This window comes from Erythranthe guttata, chromosome 6, assembly GCF_056151865.1.
Source record: "Erythranthe guttata isolate IM_541 chromosome 6, IM_541, whole genome shotgun sequence".
Lineage (NCBI taxonomy): Eukaryota > Viridiplantae > Streptophyta > Magnoliopsida > Lamiales > Phrymaceae > Erythranthe > Erythranthe guttata.
The window spans coordinates 354,974-372,947 of NC_142538.1; the positions used below are offsets into that span (position 1 = coordinate 354,974).

The following is a 17,974-nucleotide window of genomic DNA, read 5'->3' on the forward strand; positions in this document are numbered from 1 at the left end:
ATTCTAATATAATATATTTAAACATAGTTATATCTCGATCATGTATATATTCTAATAACATAATAAAAGTTTAATCATAATAAGATCATAATACATAAATAAAAAGGCAATTTTTTTTGAATTTACATACATTCTTGGCATACATCATTAGTTCTTTAAACAATAATAATTAACATAAACAAAATAAAGCATAAACTCATTTTTTTTATTAAAATCCCAACTTTTATTTTGATTTATAAAAACAAAAAAAAAAAAAAAAAAAAAAAAATCGATTTTTGACCGATTTTTTGCGGATTTTTGCCACCGAAGTTTGACCCGCCTTAAAGGTTTGACCGCCTCGGACCGCCTCAAACCGCCTCACAGGCAAAAAACCGATTTTTCAAACCTTTACACTAAAATCGTAAAGGTTTTGGACCGCCTCCGCCTCGGCGACCGATTAATCGGCCGCCTCGGCCGATTTTTAGAACACTGATTGTATGTATGTGTGCGTGAGTGTGTGAAAATGAAAAGAACATGGCTTTTGGGCCCACCGAAAAAGGTGGAATTATTGGAGTTTTTACTATTTGGGCTTTTGTTCTTTTCTGACTACTTGCCCGAAATTAATTATAATTAAAAATTAAAAATAAATCAGAACTAAAAGGATAAATAAAAGTGGTCGGCGGCGCTTTTGAGGATCGGCTACGAGCTAATCATAGATTACAGTTTTTTTTTTTGAGTAATTCAAGTCATTAAAAGGGAAAGTAGGGGAGGGGGACTCGAACCCTAAATCTTTTACGCTATTAGTAAGGCTAGGTACCAACTCTCCTAATGAGGGTAATTTTGAATAAACTGACTTTGATTAACGGTGAATTACTAACCACACTCTAGGTATGATCAAATTACGAAAAAACCTCTCATGTTTTGGATAATTACATTTCCCTTCAACTATGAACTTTCTTACAAGTCCACCATTGCAGTGTCAAATTCACAACATAATATTCTAGATTATGTGGAATGTTATCTAGTTTGTACTCATTTTGTGCAAAAATGCAGTTTCTGATGTACCACAATCTGATATATACAAGCCAAAAAACACAACTTATGAACATGTTGCTTCAAAATGCAGAGTTTGTATGGGATAAAACATGTACAAAATTGAGAATATTCCATATAATTTAGAAGAATCCACTAAATTTGATACCGCAAAGGATGCATGTATAAGAAAATTTATAGTTAAGGGGTTGGTTGTAATTACCCAAACATGAGGTTTTATTTTATAATGGGTAAACTTCATTTTGCCTACCTGAACTATACCCAACGTATAAAACACCCCCCTGAACTTCGAAATGAACCAAAACAGCCCCTCAGTTAAAAATCCGTCCATTTTGCTGATGTGGCCTGTAGACTTTTTTAAAGTATTACATTTATTCCAGCTGTTCTATTTTTTGGACAATTTTACCCCTCTATTGAATATATATGTTTGTGAGTAAACTGCAAAAAGGAAAAACAATAAAGGCCAAATTGCAATTATATTAAATTTCTTAAAACTTTAATTTGGGACTTGATTGCAATTTCACACCAAAAAAAAATTCATGAATTACCTCTACCACCACCACACCTCTTCCTCCGCCTGAATAAATTAAAAAAAAAAAAATTCTCTGATTTTATTGTCCACCAAAATTCACGTCGTCCCATCATGAATTTGAAATCTACTTCGATGAAATTTAACACAAAGAAAATCTTTTATTTTGTTGAGTAATCTGAAATGGGCATCTCTGAGGAGGATGGCTTCGAATTGTGGGATGAGGTTTGGTTGGCGGCTGCGTTTCTTCTTGAATTTCTTGGAGGTTTTGGTGTGGAGAAAAGAGGTTCACACAGGGGGTGGAAAGACCACGACGGTAGTGGTGGTGGTGAAACAAAGGTAGCGTCACCGTGGATTTGAGGATAACTTGACCCATTTGTGGAGACGATTGTGATTTGTGAGGTAGATGAAGTACGATTCATATCTGAAAATGGTTGGAGTTAATTAGGATTTCATATGATTCAAATAGAGAGAAAGAGAGAAGTGATTGATGAAAAAGATGAATTTTTTTTTTTATGATAAAATTCTGGGAATTGTTTTTATCGGAAGAACAGAGAGGGAGAAAAAAGAAAGAAAAAGAGAAAAGAGAAAAGAGGGAGAAGAAAAGGAGGAAGAAGAAGATGGTAAGGGCAAATATGTAAAACCCCTTTAAAACTAACGGTTTTACTCTAGAATTAACGGTGTTACATTTTTTAGCACTTTTTAACGTTGACCGAGAAATGGGAGGGGTACATTTTTTAGCACTTTTTAACGTTGACCGAGAAATGGGAGGGGTTGTTTCGGTACATTTTGAAGTTCAGGGAGGTATTTTATACGTTGGGTATAGTTCAGGTAGGTATTTTGAACTTTACCTTTTATAATTTGTCCATACATAGGGTTGGTTGTAATTTACCCTCAAAATATTAATTGGAACTACATTTAGGTTACAAGCCAAACAGCCAGAGAAGGAGCCGAGCCGAGACAAGCCAAGCCACTAAAAGTTTAACGACGAGTCGATAACGATAAATCAACAATAATAGTTAAAAGTCTGTTGAATTCTCAATTTTCTTGTCAACTTATGGGAAATATCAAACAATAATACGAATTCCTTGTGTCGTATTTCAAGATCCAAGTCCACCAAAATCAATATTATATTAAGTAAATTGGTCTAAATAATTTATTTATTTTTCTCTTCTATACATTTGAATGATTAATTTAGTTATTACTATTCAGATACCAATTTATTTTTACTCAATATTCGTGTGAAACGCAACGTAATAAAACGAGATAAAATCATAAAATTTCTCCAGCTATATTGAGTTCTACTTGCTTAAAGTGGATGTACAATTATTAATATTGTTGGAATAGAAAATGACAAATAACTAGTGTTTGGTTGATGGAATAGTTAGGCGGAATTAAAATCAGACATATTATTAACTATTCATAAACTAACTCTCACCAATTTGGCAGCTGCTTATTTAATTAACCACAACATACTAACATTTGTTCCACTTTAAATAGATTTTAATCACCTAACTATGCATGTGATTGTGAACTCAATTAATTAATAATACACATCCAAAATAAAATTGTTTATAAAAAATGAGAACCCATTCAAGAAACATGTGTGAACGGTCACTCTTTTATACATTTGTTTTACATATTTCTATATTATAATAATTGATTAATTATTTCCACGACTCTTTATCTTCAACATTGATAAAATATTAGAAGAATAAACACTAATCGAAATCATAAATTATTAATGTGTGATTAGGAAAACAATTAACATATATCTCGAATTCCATGCCAAACAATTAATTAAAGTGATCTAGGGTTTTCTAAAGCAGAAACCAAGGAGTTACATGTGTATATATATATATATATATATATATATATATATATATATATATATATATATATATATATATATATATATATATATATATATATATATATAATCAAGAAAATAAATACTTTGTATATTAATGCAATTATGATTTTGAGAAGAAAAATCCAACTTGGAGCTTTTGTTATCTTCGTGCATGCACTTGTATTATCTGTTCTTGGTAAAAACTTCCATGGCTGCCAAACAAAATCTCCACAAGGCTACTACATTTGCAACCACAGCAACGGAATATTCCGGGGATCCTGCAACACCTACGCCGTTCTTCGCGCCAATTCCGATACCTACTCTTCACTCTCAAATCTCAGCTCTTTATTAAACATCAGCCCTTCTGTTATAGCACAAGCCAACGGCGGCTTCTCTTCGGCGGGCCCCACGGCCGTTGTCTTCTCCATCGGGCAGCCTATTTTGATCCCGATTAACTGCAACTGCAACGCGAATAACAACGGAGGTTTTTTCGAAGCGCAAGTGACGAGAACCACCGTTGAAGGCGAAAGCTTCGACGGTATTGCTCGGTCTTTTGAGGGCTTAACAACCTGCCAAGTCATTCATCGGAGAAACCCTAGTATTTCTTCGGCGAAGAATCTTAATGGAGGAATCGGCCTTTCGATTCCGCTGAAGTGCGCCTGCCCGTTATCATCGATTTCATCAGATGAATTCAACAAGAATTTGGTGTCTTATCCAGTTAAACAAGGTGACACACTTGCTCAATTGGCTTTGCAATTCAATGTAACTACTCAAGCTATTGTTTCTGCGAATAATCTACACTCGAAAGGAGGGTTTAACCTAATTAATAATGCAACTCTTCTCATTCCTGTACAAGGCAAACCAAATATTATCGGCTTCTTCTCGCCCAAACCTCAACTTCAGAACCCTAGTTTCAGACAACCACCACCCACAATCCAACCTCAAATTTCCCACAAAAAGAAAACTCATAAAAAGAATTTTGGTGTAGTAGCTTTTATCGTAATCGTTCTTCTGATTATTAGCACATCGATATTTTCGGCGATTGTTTATTTCTGCATCAAGTATTGGAAGAAAAAGAGGCATGATTCAATCAAGAAAGAAAATTGGGATCAACTGAAAGGATTGAGTTTAAGTGTAAGAACTTCAACCGATAAGAAACTCGAAGATCCGAATATGTTAATGGGAAATTTTTCGTACGAGGATTTACAAATGGCAACCGATAATTTCGGTTCCAGTAACCTAATAGAGGGTTCAGTTTTTCACGGCCGTCTCAACGGGAAAAACATGGCAATAAAACGAACCCCGTCACATTTCGTTTCGAGAATCGATTTTCGCCTCTTCAATGAAATGATTCATCAGAACATAATTAGGGTTTTGGGAACATGCGTGATGGACGGTCCTGATTCATTCGTGGTTTTCGAGTACGCGGAAAACGGTTCGTTGAAGGATTGGATCCACGGCGGGTTGGCGATCAAGAGTCAATTCATTTCTTCATGCAATTGCTTCTTGAAATTTAAACAAAGGCTGAAAATATGTCTTGACGTAGCAACTGCATTGTACTACATGCACTTCATAACCAAACCGGGCTACGTCCATCGAAACATAAGGAGTCGAAACATATTCCTCGACGAAAACTTCAACGCGAAACTCGGGAATTTCGGTATGGCGAATTGTGTCGAACATGTGTACGAGGATCAAGAACTATGCAACAAGGGTTACTTAGCACCCGAGTACGTAGGTGAAGGAATAATATCACCGAGTATCGATGTATTTGCTTATGGGGTGGTTTTGTTAGAGGTTCTGTCTGGAAAACCGGCGGTGAGGCGGGGTGAGGGTAGTTTGGTAATTAAGTTGTGTGATGAGATAAAGCGTGTTTTGAAATCGGAAGAGGAATTGAAAGCGTGGTTGGATAATGCGTTTTTGGGGGAGGAATATTCGTTTGAGAGGGGTGTGGTTGTGGCGAAATTGGCGGTAGCTTGCGTGGAAGATGAGCCGTCTTTGAGACCTGATGCTGGAGAAATCGTTGACCAGATGCTGAGATTGGTTGAAGAATTGCCGGAAGATGACCGTTTCAGTTTTTTTAAATAAAATATTTAATTATTTTCCACACGGAAATATTAAGTCGTGTTTGTTGAATATGTGTAGGTAAAAAAAAAAGCTCAAAGAAGCGCGTTTCATTCTCATTCTCTCCCTTTTTATTTTATTAAAATAGTGGAAACAAATTATTTTATCTTTGTTCCTCAACTTTGTAGTCAAATCCCACGATCAATTATATTAAATTTATTACGTCATGCTGACGTAGTTTAACTCGGTCACATATGTGACCTGTGAGACAACGTAGTGAAAACGTTTCGGCAAACATAATGTGATTATTATTATAAAAAAATTGGATCCAATAGGACAAAGATTTTGAAACATTCTCATAAAATCAACTAATATTTCATATATACGAAAAAAATTCAAATTTATGCACCAAAAAAATATACATGTAAGTATCTGCAACAATGGAATAGTAAGTCGGTTATAATTAGGGTTTTGGTTGAAGTCAGAATAAAAGTTTCTAAGGAAAATTATGTAGAAGTTTCTATATATTTTGAGTGTTTACATTGCATTGGACATTCGTGCTTTTTATTTAATAATATCATAAAACAATATATAATTGAAAATAGTAAAACATTAGGAATAAAGCAAAAAAAATAAAAAAATCTAAAATAAATTAAATAAATAAAAAAAAAACTAATAAGCACTAATATAAAACACATCGATAGATACATGAGAAATTAAAGAATGTCTAACGTACCAAGCTACCGCTCTACTACACATTACAACTGATCGACAATCAATAATAGAATGAATGAATAGTTGAAAATTTACATGCAAATTAAAAACACAATGTATATATATAATATCATGCCATCATCTCCTTAAACTCATCGAAATTGAGTACACCGTCACCGTTGAGATCGAATCTCGCAATCATACCCGTACACTCATCAACGTCCCTCCGCTCTCCTAATCTACTCAACATTCTTTTCAAGCTCTTTGGTGTAATGCACCCGCTTCCCTCCATTTCGTACATTTTGAACGCTTCCTTTAAATCGCTCGCCTTCTCTTCGTCCCCCGCTCCTTCTACGATTCTCACGAAATCCTCCAATCCTAGCAGCCCGTCTCCGTCTCCGTCCATCAGCACCACCGCCGCAGCCGCCTCCTCCTCCGTCATCTCGCCGCCTACTGACCCCACGCACCTCCGCAGCTCCACCGGGCATATCTTCCCGTCTCCGTTCGAGTCGAACCGGTTGAAAATACGCTCGTAATTGTTCTCCATTGTAGAATGATTAAAACGGAATTATATATATATATATATTTTTATTATTAAAACGATTAATTGTTCGTTAATTTTTCTACTGAAGCGGAGATTGATTGAAGGAGGACGGCATATACATATATATAGACATACATTATATACATACATACACATGGGCTTACGTAGTTAGAAAAAAAAAACGCGGATTAAGGTTTTGTTCGAGTTTTTTGACCAAACATCATTTATTTATTAAAGAATCCACCTGGAAAGCACCTGGTGTTGAAATATTATTAGGGTTGAAACTTTCAGGAAAAAACCGAGAAATTGCATCTTGACCCTTAACGGAGCCCATTAAGTTTATTTACTCCAAAAGGCTAAGATGAATTCAGTGAAGCCCAAAACCAACCAAGCCCACGGAGGAAAATTTAAATTTACTTTTTACACTTTGATTTTCTACAAATTATACTTTTGACCCCTAATGTTTGGTCTAATTTCACTTTCAACGCCGGAGACCGGCAGGAAAAAAATTTCAGAAAAAAATTAGTTTTCTAAAAAACAAGATTTTTTTCAGAAAATTATGAATATGGTGGTTAATGTGATATATTTGTTCAAACTCGGGGTCAATGTGCAATATTGATAAAGTTAGAGTATAAATGTATAATTGATAGAATTGATGAAAATTAGTGTATTGTGACAAGTATTTTACACAAAAGACGTGAGAATCGGCCCATTTGCAATTAGAGTTTTTTTTATCTGGACTTATACGGATTTTAAGTCCCTTGTTATGAGGCTGTTTGTTATTTATCCATTAATTATATTCAAGTATCACTATCCAAATAAATAACAACACACGTATATCACGACCAAGTCTTTCATAATAATAATTAATAAGTTGATTCAACACGAGGATACAATGTTTTTTTTTTTTTTGAGTAAAAGGATATAATGTTATATATCTTAAAATGAATAGATAAATAAATATATTATTTATTTTTTGAACTCATAAGAAATCACAAAGTAAATGTACATACATATATCCGTATCAGCCCAATTAATATTTGGCCAATTACTAATAATATAAATTTGTGAAGTAAAAGCAGAAGCGCATAATATAATTGACAGAGTACAGATAAGCATGTGAAAGCAAAGTACCAAATTACCATATAAATAGAAAATAAATCATTTTCTTTTTCTTTTTAATTTTGATGATTCTCCTTTTCTCTTTCTTCTTGGGTGCTCATTTTCATCTCTATGCTGCTACTGCGTAGCAGTAGATTCACAGGTTTTGAAACTCTATTTGCGCAAACGAATTTTCTCTTATTTTTTCTGTAAGTTATGGAGACTGTAATTTAAATATAGAAATAGTACAATGTTAGCATTTCAGTAAAAAAAAAAAAAGAGAAACCCTTGGTTCTTTTTGAAGGAATTATAGCATCTTTTTGCTGCAAAAGGATACTTGTTTATCGCGATGTCTGCCAAATCCAAGTAAGTGGAGTGGTATTTGTGTGGGTCGATCTAATTTTGTTGCTATTTAAATTTTGATATTTCTAAAATTGATTCATGATCGAGGTATGTTTATTTTCGTTATTGGGTATTTTTGCTAATTTGGGGTTTATCTCTGTTTTTTTACTCAAATATTCTGGCTACCTGGTTTTCGGGCTGCAATTCTGTCATAGTTTCCTTGTTTGTTTCAATGGTGAAATTTCATGGAAAGATTCTCTGTATTTGGCTTGAAAAAACCATATTCTGTCAATTGCATGGCTGTTAGAATTGATGTATTTGTTGATCTTGCATTGTCTGCTTTAGTTAAGAAAAATGGTGTTCATAGAATTAAGGTTTTCTCTTCTTATATAGGTCTGCTTTATCTGGAAAACCTAGCACTAAAGCATCACCAGCAACTCCCCAAGCCGGCAAACCGAGCAGGGGAGTGGTTAAACCTGTTGCTACTTCAACTTCTTCCCCGCAAAATGGCGGCCTTTCGGTTGATCGTTCGTCAAAGCCCGTTGCCTTAAAGACTACAATTAATCGGTTATCTCCCAAGATCAGCACCCCGCCTGATGTAAGTTTAAGCAAATTTAATTTCATATATATTCTTTTGTACTCTATGATTGCATTTTGAAATGAGTGGTGGTCGAAAATTGCAAAAATGTTGGATCTAGAAATATCTTGTGTAGATAAAAATCATTGTAGTAGGCGGATTTAGCAACCATGTATTGAAATGAGCGATGGTCGAGAATTGCAAAAATGTTGGATCAAGAAAAATCGTGGAGATAAAATAGTTGTAATAAGCTGTTGTTAATGATTATTTTTCTATTTTGTCTCAGAAAAAAACCACTTCTACATTGAAGCCTTCAGAACTTCAAGCTGAATTAAATCTAGCTCAAGAAGATCTAAAGAAGGCCAACGATAAGTTGGTTTTGGTCGAGAAAGAAAAAGCAGAAGCTCTTGATGAAGTGAAAGAAGCCCAGAGATTATCCGATGAAGCAAACGAGAACCTGAGAAAAGCTCTGGCGGCTCAAAAGCTAGCAGAAGAAAATTCCGAGATTGAAAAGTTTCGAGCAGTTGAGATAGAGCAAGCAGGCGTGGAAGCAGCTCAGAAGAAAGAAGAAGAATGGCGGAAAGATCTAGAAGCTGTGAGAAACGAGCACACAGTAGATGTGTCTGCTCTTCTATCCGCCACACTCGAACTTCAGAAGCTGAAGCAGGAACTAGCAATGACTTGCGATGCAAAAAACCAGGCATTGTCACATGCTGACGAGGCAACAAAATTAGCCGAGATTCATGTGGATAAGGTTAAAGCCCTAGCTTCTGAAATGGCCCACCTTAAATCTGTTCTTGATTCCAGGATCGAAATGGAGGCCATTGAGAATAATAAATTAGTGTCGGATTTAAAATCGGAGATAGATACTCTGAGAGAAGAACTTCAGAAGGTGAAAATTCTCGAGGAGAAATTGGCTGAAAAAGAGGCGAATTTAGAGCAACTTAGTGTCGATGTGGAAGCTGCAAAAATTGCGGAATTTTATGCTTGTAAATTAGTGGAGGAGTTTCATGGAAGAGTTGAGGAGTTAAAATCTCAGGCTGAAGAAGCAAATAGGTTGGAAAAATCTGCATCAGAATCTCTCGAATCAGTCATGCAACAATTGGGAAAAAGTAAAGAATTGTTACGTGATGCAGAATTTGAGATTTTGTCGCTTAAAGAAAATGTCAGCTTATTGGAAATTTCGAATGGTAAACAGAAACGGGATCTAGAGGAATCAGTACGTTGCTTTGAATTAGCGAAGGAAGAAGCTTCTCAAATGGCGAAGAAGGTTGAATTTCTCGAGTTGGAGATTGAAAATGTGGGAGAAGAGAAAACAAAGGCATTGGCCAATGAGAAGCTTGCAACTGCTGGTGCACGAACTCTGTTGGACGAGAAGAACAAGCTTGTAAACGAGTTGGAGATTTCGAGGGAAGAAGAAGAAAAGAGCAAGAAGGCGTTGGAAAGTTTAGCATCGGCCTTACACGAAGTCTCTACAGAAGCAAGAGATGCAAAAGAGAAGCTTATTTCTATCCAATTGGAGCGTGAGAATTACGAAACGCAAATAGAAGATCTGAGGCTGGTTTTGAAGGCAACAACCGAGAAGTACGAAAGCATGTTGGACGATGCAAAACAAGATATTGACGCTCTTACTAATTCAATCCAACATTCGAATCAAGATTATGATAACTTGAAGGCTGAGTTCGACCAGAAAGAGCTCCATTTGATGGACGCTGTGAAAAAATCCGAAGAAGAGAAATCAGGTCTGGAAACCGAAATAAGCCGACTTATTGATTTACTACAAGTTACGGAAGAAAAGGCTTGTGCAATTAAAGAGGAGGGAGATAACTGGAAAAAATCATTCAAGGAAGCTGATTCGGAGGTCATTCACTTAAAGGAAGTTCTTGATGAAGTAAAATCCGAGAGCATGAGATTAAAGGAGGATTCGATTGACAGAGAAAATGAATTGAAGAAAATTATACTCGAGAATGAGGAGCTAAGGAAAAGAGAAACGGATTCTTCGATAAAGGTTGAGGTGTTGACAAAGCAGCTTGAAGAAGCTTTAGCCAAGAAGAAAGGAGAGGAGAATCTTGATCTGACAGATAGTGAAAAAGAGTACGATGTGCTTCCAAAGTGGACGAGTTTTATGAAGGAGAAGCCCTCTGAATTTAGAGTGAAGAATTCAAACGGGAAATTAAAAGAAAAGGGCAGTGGAAATTCTGCAGAAGTATTAGATCTTGAAATGTGGGAGAGCTGCAAGATTGACGAAATGGACTTGTCGATTGAGGATGAAGTGGAATCGAAAACTACAGAAGGTAGTGCTGATCTTGAAAATGGCGGCACATCGCCTTCAAAGTCGTCTAGTGAGAAGAAGAAGAAGCCTCTGCTTCAAAAATTCGGAAGCCTATTGAAGAAGAAGAGCACTACCAATCAGAAGTAATTAATAAGGCTATCTATCTTTCTTCTTCTGTTGCTTGCTCAAAAACTCGGAATGTTTTTCGTATTTAGCCTCTGATAGATGTTCAAGGTTTTTTTTTTTTTAATTTATTATTTTAATCAACTTTTCTTTCTCTGCAATTATATATGTGCATCGGGTAAATTCGTTTTTGTTGGGTCATATACTTACATAGTCAACGTCATCGCGTGGCGTGCTTTCTGATCCAATAACAAGTTATACAATCATCAGAGAGTATTACTAATGGGTGATGGTTGTTGCTCTCCACTCCCATATTCAACCATAAGCTTTGTTTACTTTGTCATTGTTATTTTATTATTATTATTACATGTATATTATAATGAGTAAAATACCTTGTCAATGGCGTCTGTCTGTTGACATTCTTCCTTGACATTATAATTAGCTGCTCTTGTAGTTCACGCATGAATTCCTGTATTACAAAACGTGTTTGAAATTTCAGTGAAAAATTGGGTCTTTCTTGTTCTAATTTGGTTATCGAGTGGGAGGCAGAGACGGGATATATCTAGAGGAATCGGTGCCGAAGAAGAAGGAAGCTATTCATTCAAATAATGCCGAAGAAAAAGAAGGTTAGCGTTTTTGTTCCCGTTCTTGAAACTGTGAAAGAAGAGAAAACCATGAACTATGAGAATAGTAGCCCTGCAGCTGCTAGCATACAGACTCTAATGGAAGAGAAGGATAAGCTCGTAAAGGAGTTGCGGATTTCGAGGGCCGAAGAAGAAAAGAGCAAGAAGGCGTTGGAAAGTTTAGCATCAGCCTCGAAAGTAGCCTCTTCAGAAGCAAGGGATGCGAAAGAGAAGCTTATTTCTTTCCAATTGGAGCGTCAGAAATACGAAACGAAGATAGAATGTATGAAGCAGGTTTATATCGCAACAACCGACAAGTACGAAAGCATGATCCGTGATTCGAAAAAAGAAAAAAGCCGAGTTGTTGATTTGTTACGCCTGGCCACTTCAGAAGCGAGCGATGCGAGAGAGAAGCTTATGTCTTGTCAATTGGAGCGTGGCAACTACGAGACGCAAATAGAATATATGGACCGGGTTTTGAAGGCGACAACCGACAAGTACGAACGCATGATCGACGATCCAAAACAAGAAATAAGCCGACTTGTTGGTTTATTACAAGTTGCAGAAGAAAAGACATTGGCAGCTATGGAGAAAGGAGAAAACTGGAGAAGGTCCTTCAAGAAAGCTGATGCCGATGCGATTAACTTACAGAAACTCCTCGATAAAGCGAAATTCGAGAGCGCAAGATTAAAAGAGGATTCGATGGACAGAGAAAATGAACTGCAGAAAATTAAACTAGAGAATGAGGAGCTGAGAAAACTAGGAACCGATTATATGATAAAAGTTCAAGCGTTGACAAAGCAGCTCGAAGAAGGTTCTGCCAAGAACAAGGGAGTCGAGAATCTTGATCCGACAGTTGGTGAAAAAAAGAAGCCTTTGCTTGGAAAGTTTGGAAGCTTACTGAAGAAGAAGAGCACTGCCAATCAGACGTAATTGATGAGTTTTTGCTTGCTCATAACTTAAAAAGTGCTTTTTTTAAGTTGTTTTTGTCCATCTCTCAGTGTATATCTACACTATTTTTCTGCAGTGATGTATCGTTGCTTTTAACTAAACAAAGAATTGAATATTGAATTGTTCTTTAATTGTATTACTAATTCAATTTAAATATCTTATACATTTTTTTTATTAATAGAAAAAATACTCAAAGTCGATGAGTATTAAATATTAATAGACCTGTTCCTGCTATTGTTTCTGCTTGACAATATTACAGAATTGTTCAAAAAATCAAAATATCGGGGTCAAATTTGAATGAGTGCTGAAATGAAAGGATCAAAACCGAATTAGCATATCTGCGCGACAATGTTACAGAATTGTTCAAAAATCAAAATATAAGGGTCCAATTTGAAGGAATGTTAAAATGTAAGGGTTAAAATTGAATTGGCAAAAAAAGAAAAAGGAATTTCAATTATCTCTTTTCCCTGCAATTTCCTGCAGAAAGACTCTTGAGTCTTGAGCATTAAGATTCAAAAATCTTTACTACCGCTGCTGCATATTTGTTGGTAGGGTTTCACATTTTTTAATCAAATCAACTGAAAATTTCAGCAAAAGCTAAAAAATGATGTGGGTGAAGATATTATGCGGTTTGATTTTTTACCGATTCGTGAGGCGATTCTTCTACGAAGACGACGCCGACCTCGATCTCGATTCCTCCCACTGCGATTCTCTCTTCGCCGTCGCCAAAAGGTGTTCTTTTGCTTTTTTTTTTTTTTTTTTTTTTTTTTTTTTTTAATCTATCCATTTTTACTAAATCAATTGATCTTCAATTCAAATTATCAATTCGTTTAGGTTGGAAAAGGTATACAAAGGATGCAAGGTTTACGTGGGCCTCCAAATTCCAGACCCCGATTCTGCTTCTCGCCAGAATATTGACCTTGTTCTCCTTACTGATCAGTATATTTTCTTCTCTCATTTTGTTAATTCACTTTGTTTTCTTCTTATATGTATGTATATGTATATATATACAACGGTGAAAATGTGAGGTTATCATTTGTTTCATCATTTGCATTTTTCTGAAGGGAGGCAGTGGTGATTTCGGTGAAGAATGTATCGGGGTTTGTGTCGATTGACAAGGATAATAATTGGGTATGCACCGATACAAGCAACCGTAAAACAGAGCGTTTTCCGAACCCTGTAAGTTAGTTACTTCGGGACATTAAAAATGTCTAAGAATTCATTCTACTGCATAAATATTAGGATGATGTGCTTTTAGTTAGCACTAGTTTTCGATTCATTACGCGCTGAAAACTCTCTCTGTTAGGCGAACTTATTCTCACTTTCACCTATTACTTCCGTTTCCATTCGTAGAATATGCGACACTGGAATAGGTAAGAAATTTGTCGGAAAATGTAGAATGCACTAAGTTTCTGCTATTTCAGGTATCTGAAACCAAACGGTTAGTTCCGATACTTGAAGAATATCTCGAACAAAGGGGAGTTGCTCTTCCACAAGGATATTTGTCTTATAAAGTCATCTGTCCTAACCCAAGTTCTAGGTATGTTTTCTTCTGTTGCTATGTATTGTTGAGTCTCTGTTTCTTTTACAATTCTTCTCTTCTTCTTGCAGTTTCGTTCGTTCAGATTTTTTCCCATCTGAGGTCATTACTTACGATAAGTTGGCACAATTAAAACCCGAGCAAAGAAGTTTGTATTCTAAATGGATCAAAGGTGCACTTACTTCTCGAAATAAGAAAACGCAGGAGTCGTTTTATGAGAAGCTTAACTCTGTTCTCAGCACTGCCCCAATTTCGGATAGGTCTGTTACAATGATTTTTTTTCCCCGTTTTGTGATTATGTCGCCTCTACTACTGTCATACATTAACATTTACGATAAAGCTGGCTAATATAATATATAATGCAGGTTAGAGATTAAAGGCAACAAGTTTATTCTAGGAGAATTTGTTGAATTCAAAGGGAAACAAGACGACCTTCAGGCATTGAGAAAGATCAAGAGATCAAAAGTTAGTCGTCTCACAGTTCAGAAGATAAGCATGTTTGGTTTTGGTAATGCTTCTCTATCTTCTCTCACAGTATCTATTTCAACATGCCCTCGAGTAATTTGCCCTTTTTTTTGTAATATTAAGCGACTTTTATTTTTAATTTTTCTTTTGGGTACGTTGGTTGCAGTTCATCCTACTGTCCAAGTTGTGTATGCACGACGCGATTATCGTGTTGAGGGACCTTCTTGGTCATCACAGACGGAAGAAATTAGTGTTCGATCGAGCACAGAGGTCGTTTTTCAACCACAAAATTCTACAAGATCACGTAAGTACAAGCTTTCTTCAGTTGTCTCCTTGTTACTCAGTGCCTGAGTGTATAGGCATAGTAGTACGTACCCAAAGGCAGCAGCAGTAGTTTACGTGGAATGTTGCAGTTCTACGCTAATGTCTCTGTTATATATATAGATCTGTAAGTATATTCTGTATTCTAAAATTTTGTAACAGACGAAATATATATTGGCTTAAAGATTATCCTTTCCGATACATCAAACATGTTTCAACACCTGCCCATTTATTGTTTTGGTTCCGTTCGTTCACTGAGCTCGTCGTGGAAATAATATTTTGGCTCATTTCTTACATCCAAGTTGCAACCTTAAACTATTACAGAGAAATGATTTAATTATTGGTACACACATGCACAGAGTTTTTAAATAATCAAAATACATCCCATTTGGGATGGCGCCATCTGTTAATAAAATGTGGCTGAGTTCATTGAATGGAATAATCAATCCCATGTAATCAGTTACACTTTACACTTTTCTTTTTGGCTACCCTAGGTTCAATGAATTATTAAGAGCATAATCTATCTCTATAGACTATACATACATACATACATACATACATACATATATATATATATATGTATCTATATGCAATATATAAATAATCACACGTCATCAGCTGATGCTTCTTCTTCTTGCAGCCCACTCTCATATTCAACCATAAGCTTGTTTAGTTTCTCATTACTAATCCTCTGCTGGTGGTACACTCTGTTTTCCTCCAACCTGCAACACATACATACACCATTTTATTTATTATTAAATATATATAATATATAATATGTAACATAATTAATACGATATATATTTGCGATACAACTACTAATAATAACTTACGTATGAGGTGGAGAAGACAAAGGTGACGACGGTAAGAGCATATTCGCTAGGGTATCGGCATCTTCGTTGCAGTTTATAATTCTATTAAAGCATAGGTATCTTCCGTAAGAAGACGAATCCTCGAACACACAAATGTGGGCATCGACCAAGAATTCGATATCCACCGTAACAAAAACACCATCTTTAAACATTTCAGCAGCACCCAACAAATACGGATCCTTAATGCTCAAATTAGGACACATCAAAAGCCCTCCGTTTATCGAAACCATATTCACTCCTCTGTCCATCGCCAGCGCCCACGCCGTCTTCTCCGCTATCGTCTTCGACAGCCCATGCCACAACTTGAATTTTTTACAGAAATTAACGTCGCTCCAGTTTTTCTCGTCGAGATGAGGCGGCAGGGTGGTGGCGTTGTGGTGGTGTTGGCCCCTCCAGATGACAGCTGTGGCGGAAGAAGTGAAAACAACCTTGTCAATGGTGTCTGTTTGTGCACAAGCTTCTAGTACATTATGAGCTGCTCTTACTTCCAATTCACCCATGTATTCCTGTATTAATAAAAAGCGTGTTTTTATTAATTAGATGAAACCGCGATTTAATGACAATATCACATGCTGCATTCAGACATGTTTACAGCTCAATTTGTCGGATAAATATTAATTTAACTTTCTAGATTCTCTCTGTTTTTTTTTTTTTTGTTTTTTTTTTAAATTCAGCGAATTTAGTTTATGATTTTTGTCTTCTCTGGATTTGGTTTACCGGAAAGTGACGTCACTACTTATTACAGACAACATAAATCAAGAAACCAATCAATTTTAGAAAAATTAGGCACCGCCGGAAAAGTTGGGTAATGATTGTATTATTAAAATTCATTTATGAGATATAACTGCAACGAAATTCAAAAGGCTAAAAAATTAGGCCCCTATTATTATTATTTTTTTTTAATTGAAATGGTTTTTTGGTAATAAAAAAGAACTTACATCGTAGGTGGGGTTGTCGGAAGGAAGCTCGAAAGAGTAGAACAAAGCACAACAGCCCTTAAGAGCGTCCATTATACTGTGATAATCCAATGGGTCTGAATTGAATACTCTCAATTTCTTGTTCTCAATTGACTGCCTCTTGTAACACTGCAATTCCTCTGTAAAATTCCAAATTTTATAAATTAATGGAATTGCAATTATTGGCAATTAAATTTTGCAAGAATCTAAGAAATAAACAACAAGGTTATGGTCAACTGGTTTGAACGTGGGGGAGGGTATATATGTAAATATGGCTAAATTAGAAAGAAATGGATGCCCATTTCATCATTGTAAACAAGTCGTGCACAAGTCTACGAATTTAAAATCTTAAAAGAAAATTAAAAAAAGTCTACGAAATTATTAAAAAGAAAAAAGAAGGGTTTGATTTGATTAGATTTTAAAAAAAAGTTGAATTAAAATGGAAAAGCAGGCAGATTTAGAGGAGCACGGACGGAGTAAAGGAAAAGGGGGGTTTTGAAATTACCACGGTCGTGGACGGCGGCGTGGACGGTGTAGCCTCTCTGCAAGAGACGGCGGACGAGGGCGGAGCCTAACTGGCCGGAGGCGTCCATCACACAAACTGTCTTGGAAGAGTTCCACATAAAAGCTGGTGCCATTTTCACACACTGGAATGGGTAGAGATAGATTAGATGTATGAGATTAGGATCAGCTGAACAGCTATGCTTACTAATATCTGTGTGTGTGTGTTTATGGAGGTGGGTGTCTTTTTGTTGTATTTATAGAGAGAGAAAGAGAGATGAGAGAGAGAGAGAAGAAGAGGAAAAGCATTGAAAGAGTGTGTGGCTAGCAACTTGGCATATGGTTGGGAAGGAAGTAGTTAGCCCAGCCACAGGAGGAACAACAAGAAATTTACTAATTAATTAATTTTTTTTTGTTCTTTAAAGAGAAAATATAAAGAGTTGAGCATGAAATCCAAAACGTTAACGTTTGATTAAGAGGGGAAATTAAATTAAGATAATACGAAAAATTATAGGTACATAAATGCATACACACCGGGGGTGGGGGTGGGGGTGGGGGTGGGTGTGGGGGTGGGGAAAGTGTGTTGTGGCTTGTG

General features: G+C 36.0%; 5 protein-coding genes across 5 annotated transcripts; 3 read left to right on the plus strand and 2 right to left on the minus strand.

Moving 5' to 3' along the window:
* The first annotated feature begins 3,526 nt into the window (after window positions 1–3,526).
* LOC105964210 (protein LYK2) lies at window positions 3,527–5,501 on the plus strand. Its single transcript, XM_012988742.2, has one exon. The coding sequence runs from the start codon at window positions 3,537–3,539 to the stop codon at window positions 5,499–5,501; it is 1,965 nt and encodes a 654-aa protein (XP_012844196.2). The 5' UTR covers window positions 3,527–3,536.
* Window positions 5,502–6,143: 642 nt separating this feature from the next.
* Window positions 6,144–6,790, minus strand: LOC105964367 (uncharacterized). Its single transcript, XM_012988894.2, has one exon. The coding sequence runs from the start codon at window positions 6,736–6,738 to the stop codon at window positions 6,322–6,324; it is 417 nt and encodes a 138-aa protein (XP_012844348.1). The 5' UTR covers window positions 6,739–6,790; the 3' UTR covers window positions 6,144–6,321.
* A 907-nt stretch (window positions 6,791–7,697) lies between these two features.
* LOC105964179 (weak chloroplast movement under blue light protein (DUF827)) lies at window positions 7,698–11,333 on the plus strand. Its single transcript, XM_012988710.2, has 3 exons — window positions 7,698–8,202; window positions 8,572–8,776; window positions 9,042–11,333. Exons 1-3 carry the CDS (start codon window positions 8,186–8,188, stop codon window positions 11,172–11,174), a joined length of 2,355 nt encoding a protein of 784 aa, XP_012844164.2. The 5' UTR covers window positions 7,698–8,185; the 3' UTR covers window positions 11,175–11,333.
* Window positions 11,334–13,119: 1,786 nt separating this feature from the next.
* On the plus strand, window positions 13,120–15,251 carry LOC105964301 (uncharacterized). Its single transcript, XM_012988834.2, has 7 exons — window positions 13,120–13,456; window positions 13,559–13,663; window positions 13,789–13,903; window positions 14,149–14,264; window positions 14,336–14,524; window positions 14,630–14,772; window positions 14,896–15,251. Exons 1-7 carry the CDS (start codon window positions 13,329–13,331, stop codon window positions 15,078–15,080), a joined length of 981 nt encoding a protein of 326 aa, XP_012844288.2. The 5' UTR covers window positions 13,120–13,328; the 3' UTR covers window positions 15,081–15,251.
* A 272-nt stretch (window positions 15,252–15,523) lies between these two features.
* Window positions 15,524–17,855, minus strand: LOC105964308 (cinnamoyl-CoA reductase-like SNL6). The gene is made up of 4 exons (XM_012988841.2): window positions 17,384–17,855; window positions 16,861–17,018; window positions 15,884–16,428; window positions 15,524–15,772 (listed from the first exon to the last, which is right to left on the minus strand). Exons 1-4 carry the CDS (start codon window positions 17,514–17,516, stop codon window positions 15,655–15,657), a joined length of 954 nt encoding a protein of 317 aa, XP_012844295.2. The 5' UTR covers window positions 17,517–17,855; the 3' UTR covers window positions 15,524–15,654.
* Between the last annotated feature and the right edge of the window lie 119 nt (window positions 17,856–17,974).

Excerpts from the sequence above, each read along its gene's own strand:
- LOC105964308 (XM_012988841.2), bottom strand. The coding sequence starts at position 17,516 with ATGGCACCAGCTTTTATGTGGAACTCTTCCAAGACAGTTTGTGTGATG. Across the intron at positions 17,019-17,383 it reads CGCCGCCGTCCACGACCGTG|AGGAATTGCAGTGTTACAAG; the intron begins GTAATTTCAAAA and ends GGAATTTTACAG. Across the intron at positions 16,429-16,860 it reads CCGACAACCCCACCTACGAT|GAATACATGGGTGAATTGGA; the intron begins GTAAGTTCTTTT and ends TTATTAATACAG.
- LOC105964367 (XM_012988894.2), bottom strand. The coding sequence starts at position 6,738 with ATGGAGAACAATTACGAGCGTATTTTCAACCGGTTCGACTCGAACGGA.
- LOC105964179 (XM_012988710.2), top strand. Across the intron at positions 8,777-9,041 it reads AGATCAGCACCCCGCCTGAT|AAAAAAACCACTTCTACATT; the intron begins GTAAGTTTAAGC and ends ATTTTGTCTCAG.
- LOC105964210 (XM_012988742.2), top strand. The coding sequence starts at position 3,537 with ATGATTTTGAGAAGAAAAATCCAACTTGGAGCTTTTGTTATCTTCGTG.
- LOC105964301 (XM_012988834.2), top strand. The coding sequence starts at position 13,329 with ATGATGTGGGTGAAGATATTATGCGGTTTGATTTTTTACCGATTCGTG. Across the intron at positions 13,664-13,788 it reads CTTGTTCTCCTTACTGATCA|GGAGGCAGTGGTGATTTCGG; the intron begins GTATATTTTCTT and ends ATTTTTCTGAAG. Across the intron at positions 14,773-14,895 it reads GATAAGCATGTTTGGTTTTG|TTCATCCTACTGTCCAAGTT; the intron begins GTAATGCTTCTC and ends CGTTGGTTGCAG.